The sequence below is a fragment of the Pundamilia nyererei genome, unplaced genomic scaffold (assembly GCF_000239375.1).
Source record: "Pundamilia nyererei isolate P.nyererei 1_Seehausen unplaced genomic scaffold, PunNye1.0 scaffold00005, whole genome shotgun sequence".
NCBI lineage: Eukaryota > Metazoa > Chordata > Actinopteri > Cichliformes > Cichlidae > Pundamilia > Pundamilia nyererei.
The window spans coordinates 2942634-2948938 of record NW_005187406.1 but is presented as its reverse complement, the minus strand read 5'-3'; the positions used below and the strand labels follow the sequence as shown (position 1 = coordinate 2948938).

The window sequence follows — 6305 nt, the reverse complement described above, 5'->3', positions numbered from 1 at the left end:
GGTCTGCAGCATAAAACTGTATATAAAAGATGGAAGTCACTACTATTGGTTTTGCATTGTCATTTTGAATTAAACCACCGGTGGTGTGTCAGAAATGTCACTGTTGTTTTTGGACTTTTGTTTCAAAGTCTCCAGTTTAGCGTTTTGGTTCTTTCCATCATCCTGGGGGGTTTGTCAGCTGACTAGCTAGTTTGGTTAGCAAAGCAGCATCTTTAACCTGCTGTTAAATGGGATGCTAACCTTTACCAGCAGGAAAAAAAAAGAGCTAAGCAGCTAAAACCAAAATGTAATCCAATTACAAACTGAATTGATCGTTTAATCCATCCCCAACAAGCAGTCATGGCAGATGGCTGCCCCTCCTGAGCCTGGTCCTGGCAGTGGGTTCTTCCTGTTAAAATAGTTTTTCCTTCCCACTCTCACCAAGTGCTTGCTTACAGGGGGTCTTCTGATTATTACAGTGATTATAGCAATCATAGTTATCACAGCAAGCTTTAATACCATTTACACATTTGTCTTGTATGAAAAATTGACCATTCATACGATGTCACATGAATGTGGATATTACCTATATGACCAAAATTGGTTTAAGATGTTGGCTTTGTTTTTGTTTTCCACCTTTGGAGGTTGTCACTTGGTCATTCAGCTGTCGCTTTTTATTATGGGCATTCTAAGAAACTATTCCTAAAGAAAATCTAACAAAAGGGAGTTACTTTATTAACTTGGAACACCTGCTTCCAGAAACAGCAACTCTGGTAATGCTTTTACTGCTAAAACAGGGAAAGTCACTCATTAATGGTTGTTACCTTTTGTTTTTCAAATCCAACAAAGTGCGACTTAAAGAAATGTTCCCTTCTGTGTAGAGTCATGCACAAAATCCAAATGTATGGAAAACGTATGTGGAGGATTTTTTTTTATTATTAGTACACCACAAGACAAGGGTTAGAAAACATCTGAAAGGCCGCACAAATCCATCTCCAGCCCGTCTTTCACTGATCCGTCATCACCACGAGCAGTGACCTTAGCAGAGGCTGCAGAGGTCAAACCACGCTGTCCATCTCCGTTACTCAGTTCATGAATAAACAGAGGCCAGTGTATGGGCGTACACGTCTGCTAGGGTGATTACACGCACGCAGAAACATACGCATGTATGCTCATACATCCTCGTGCCGATTCCACTGGCATAATTAGAAACATTTGGGATCATTTGCAAAGAGAACACAAGCTCTGATGGGATCCAGATGCACTACTGGGTTTCACTGAAAATACAGGAACCCTTATTTATGAGGGGCCTTTGCTGGCTCCTCACTCAGGGAAGTGTGTGTGTTTGTGTGTGCTGCCCAGTTTGTTCATATACTAAATGGGTGTTTGGGAGCAGATCATCCGTATTCAGGTCATACTTAGTTTAATGGCTTTTGTTTTTGTGAGAAAATGACGGTTTGCATTTCTCAAAATTTCACTCAAATTAAAAAAAAGAAGCAGTTAGTGGATCACAGAAATGCCTGATGACGGTTACGTCCCTCTGAATGAAAATATCCTGTCACTTCAAGAGGTTTGCTCCAGTCATCTTCTTGTTTTGATGTCACCAAAATGTTTGCTGTGGAGAAAAATAAAACAAACCATAACCATTATGAACTAAGTCATAACACAAGACTCAGTACTAGTGATCTCTGGTGCAAGGCACAGACAGTGTTGTTACATGTAGCACAATGCTTCCACCTTGTGGATAAGATATGAACAAACACTTTAAGATCAGTGGGAGTTGATAGATCTCACAGTGGGGTATAGGCAGGAGAATTATGATGACGCGTGATAGCCACTAGCAAGCTTCTGGTACAGTTTTGGAGGGTTTTGGTCGATCTTCTTATTTAAATTGGTTGGTTTTCTGGCACCAACCAAGCTTTTAAGCATAGTCTAAAACTTTTAATAGGGTTGAGTGTGGGGCTTTTTAAAGGTCAGTGTTAGTCTGCCTTATCCATTCCAAAACACAATCTACATCAATAACATTATTATTTCTCATTATCCAGACACTCACCTATACATCAGATATTCTGTGCAGACATAGCCGTACTGTGTCTCCAGCCTCTCTGCTCTTCTATCCCGTCTTTATTTCTTTGAAAAACAAAGATAAACTTTCATTATTAGTTAGAAGCACAGCCTCTTAATCTAATAAAAGTTACATTCCTTCATGTCATGGCACGTTATGTAAGATGTTAGTGTTAGCAACATTATGCCAAATTACAATGTTAGTTATGTAAGAGCAGTGTTTATCCCTGTGGACTATCAAACACCATTAAATAGACTTTCCAGTGTCTTTCTGACAGTGATAAAAAGTGACCGTGTAATCACATATGACAAAACTCCCACCCACAGGCTTTTTATCACAGTGTTGCTGTCAAGTCACATCAGCTGACGCTGTGGAACATTCCTGACCTTTCTACAGTGTTGGAGTCCATTTATGAGATCAGCTTAATGTTCCTGTCAACTGATCAAAACAGCTTTATCGGCCGTTCTCCCTACAGTCTCCGTCGCCACTCCCTGCTTTGTTCTAAAACACACGGTTGCTTCAGATGATGCCGGCGAAGCAAGACGATGAGGTCACTCATGAGCCAGCGAACTGATCAATTGTAGAAAGAATCCCTGGTAAACAGGCAAACAAGTGGGTGAAGTCGGTGCATGTAGAAACGTGTATGTGCGTGTGTGTCAGAGTGCGTATTTACCTGGTGGAGGACGACAGAGGGTCAGCTGGACTTCAGGTGGAGAAGTTTTGAAAAGCTTTAGCACCTTCTGCAGGATGAATAGTTGATAACAAACAAAAATGCATGCAGATATTTTTGAGATTTTAATCATCGTATATACTGCATAGAAACCAAGTTCAGTAGCATTCATACAGCTATATAAAATCCATCGTATCGTAAGACTATATCTGATTTGAATGGAAGAAAATCAAAGCCCAATAACAAAATTAGCAAACACAGATGATTAAGCTTAAATGGACGGTTCACACCAAATTAACAAATCTTCCCTCTTGCCTGCAGTGCTGTTTATCCTACAGATTGTTTTGGTGTGAGCTGTCCACTTTTGTAGATATCAGCTGTAAAAATGTCAGCCTGCTCTTGAATATAACAGAACTAAATTGTACTTGCCTTGTGCTGCTCAAAGCACCAAAAAAGTACATTTGAAAAACTCAGCAGTGATGTCTCTTTCCAGTAATCATGACCCAGTTACTCAAAAAGATTCTCAAGTAAATCTCAATGAACATCTACCCCAAAATCTACAGCCCCGAGGATGAATTTGCATTTGCACTGCCTACTTTAATTTAGCATCTCCACATACTGGATAGGACAGCTCTTTGAGCGACTGGCCATTGATGGCCAGCAGGACATCTCCCTCCTGGATTCTGCCGCTCTGCTGAGCAGGCTGACCCGGGAAAAGCTGCTTTATCCGGACGAGGCTCCCAAAATCTCGGGTGGGCGGGTCCAGCTCACACATCAAGAAGCTGAAGCCCAGCCCACTCTCATTCTTGATCAGAGTCACTTCCTTGGTGTTGTCTTTGAGGTCGAGGATAGGGCCGGTAATGGGGTAATGATAAGGTAAAGCATTGGAAGGGCAAAGGAGAAGAAGAAGGAAGATAGAAGAGTGTGTAGTAAATGCCTTCATTCAATAACGTCTCTGTTAATTCATGTTGCTTAAATGCTTACGAATATGTTACACCAACTCCTAAAAGTTCACTTATTCACCTATTCCTTTTTCCTTTTTTTCCTCTCTGGGAGGATTATGTGATAGGCCAGTCTGAATCTGTATTGTTTGCTCTTCAGTCAAGTCAGAGTGATGTCTCCTGTTTTCCCCACTACACCTTTTTGTGTAACAGTTTTTGTAAAGATAGTGGTCCAAAATCCCTCCTGACTAACTACATGAAACATCTCATTGATGTGCTTGCCATTAAGCATTTTGTATTAATTTTGTATTAATGTATTAATTTCTAAACCTGAGCTGAGGTGTCGTACCATCAGTAACAAAGCTGTACTCGTTGGGCCGATCAGATATCGTGTTTAAAGTAGTGCTCACAGATGAGGAGCTGTTGAGTCTTAGCTGGCTGGTAGATGAACTCAGGCTCGGATTGGATACAGTGCTGCTGGTGTCAGCAATAAGAGAGACCCTGGGTAGGTTGACCAACTCCCTCTCTACAACCAAGGACACTACCTATGATAGAAGAAGACAGGACAAGATTGGGATTTGGTTAAAAAAAGGGGGGGGAAAGGAGATATGAGAGTAACAAAAGGAAAAATGTAAATGGATGGCCACGGTGGAACAGAATTCAGTTTGATGAGACCGAAAACTGACAGGATAAATCCATTTGCAGCTGGACTGAAATGGAATTCATGTTGGATTTCTACTAATGTGGCTCAGTCTGGACGCTGTGCTCGCTCATATCTCATCTTTAAGTGTCTTTGGAGACACAATGACCACAGGACGTAGAACTCAAATCCAGAATCATGGAAGTGAACTAAATCCATCTTTATACTGTCAGGGTATTATAGTTGGCACCATGGACAGCAGCATAGACAGAGTGCAGTACCGGCACTTTAGTGAGAGATTATTTTAGACCTTACTTTAGATCGCTTGAGATCCAATAAAGATACAAACTGTATCTAATATGAAGGCAAATGATTTTCAGGAGTTTTTCTGAGTCTGAGCACACAAATCTGATTCTATAATTTTGGATAGTTCATCATGCAGTAGTTGTTCCTCACATTGACATCCACAAATCCACATCATTAGTATGGCTAAATCATAAGTCACCATCAAATGCAGACACTGGTAATCCTTGGTCCCTTGTGGTCGCATTTCATGAATTTACCTCCCCAGTTTTACTCAAGCACTCCACAGCCTGCTGGTAGGTGAAGCCCTGGAAGTTAGTGCCGTCGATCTCCAACAGTCTGTCACCTGAAAATGAAAGAGTTAAGAAACAGTTAACTCTTACTATAACACTTCTTCTTTTTACAATTACAAATGTGTGATATTGTTTTTTTGACTCCTTTTTGCCTCCGTGTTATTTGCTTTTGGGTTGTTTTTTTAAAATTTATTTGATTAAACCATTAGGTTTTAGCATTGCTTGATTTAACACAAAGTGTAAGAGATGAGAGATGAGATAGCCTTTATTTGTCAGTTGCAGTTGGTCACAACCGAGATGACAGACCTTGCCGACCGTACATACAATACACAAACATCACATTGGGGAGACAGGTCAGGCCAGGTAGCAAGGGGGAAAAAACATCGAAATGTGTTACAGAAAAGGATAATCCAGGAATGCACAGATATCAACACACCATAACACAATAAAACACAGACAAGCAACATGGGAGAGTATTCTAGTGTGTACAGCTGATCTGGGACCACTGCAATCTTCGATTGCGCCTCCAGCTGATCCGTTGTCCACATTGGATGGGAGGTAAGCAGGAGGCGTTGGATTCGGCGGAGGGAGGGTGATAGTGAGGGCGTATCAGTATCAGTGTACATGTTTCGTGCGTGTGCATGTGTGTATCCCGTGTTCAGCTGAGAGAAAGTGTCACCACGCCCGGTTAAGCGAAAGTCAACAGTCTCCAGTGGACCCAGGTGGCCTTGAAGGAGGGACAAAGAGTTCTGTTATCATGGGAAGAATTTGTTGTTCCAGTCAGCTTCAACCTTGGCAGGACTTCAGCTGGCGCCAGGGGGGCCGCATGAGTGAAGATGATGAATGTTTGGGTTTAGTGCGAACAACTGCATCCAATTTTTACAGTTGGTCTAATGTCCATCACTGGTCACCAATTATCTCAATTCCTGTTGTTCTTCTCCAAGATCTTATCCATATTGCGTTCAAAACACAGTCTGAGTACTCAAAGCCCTGCCATCGTCTATCATGTCTGCCAGACTTATGGGATTTTGAACAGCTGTAGCCGCTTCTTGTTCTTCGATAAGCCGAGCCAGCTCCAATCAGCCCGAACTCTGTTATCGTGGTTCCAAATTGGTAGATGTCGTTCAATGTCCTCCGTCGAGAGTGTCGCCAGACACACAACGCAACCGACCATCGAGTATCCGGCAGCAAACGTCTCCGCAGGACAATCGGGCTCTCCCAAGCCTAGCAGGGTGTCAATTCCATTACAGGAGCAGTTGATCAAATCCATAATTCTTTAGGTTTTAGAGAACAAGACTGGGAAACTCTTTGAGGGTTAGAGTTAGACGAGACTAGACAAACACATAGAAGCAGCAGCAGGGAAGATAAGGGAGGGAGAGGGAGAAAGATGTGTCCACCTCTTCCGAGAGCCAAA

At 42.0% G+C, this 6305-nt stretch overlaps 1 protein-coding gene across 1 annotated transcript in view; it reads right to left on the bottom strand.

Moving 5' to 3' along the window:
- Positions 1–2430: 2430 nt before the first annotated feature.
- Positions 2431–6305, bottom strand: part of frmpd2 (FERM and PDZ domain containing 2) — a 24492-nt gene continuing 20617 nt past the window's right edge. Inside the window, exons 23-27 of the mRNA XM_013913002.1 lie at positions 4859–5035; positions 4005–4200; positions 3334–3548; positions 2718–2784; positions 2431–2637 (exon numbers count right to left, since the gene is read on the bottom strand). Of these exons, the coding sequence (XP_013768456.1) occupies positions 2600–2637; positions 2718–2784; positions 3334–3548; positions 4005–4200; positions 4859–5035 (693 nt within the window). The 3' untranslated portion in view covers positions 2431–2599. The remainder of the gene's footprint in view (positions 2638–2717; positions 2785–3333; positions 3549–4004; positions 4201–4858; positions 5036–6305) is intronic.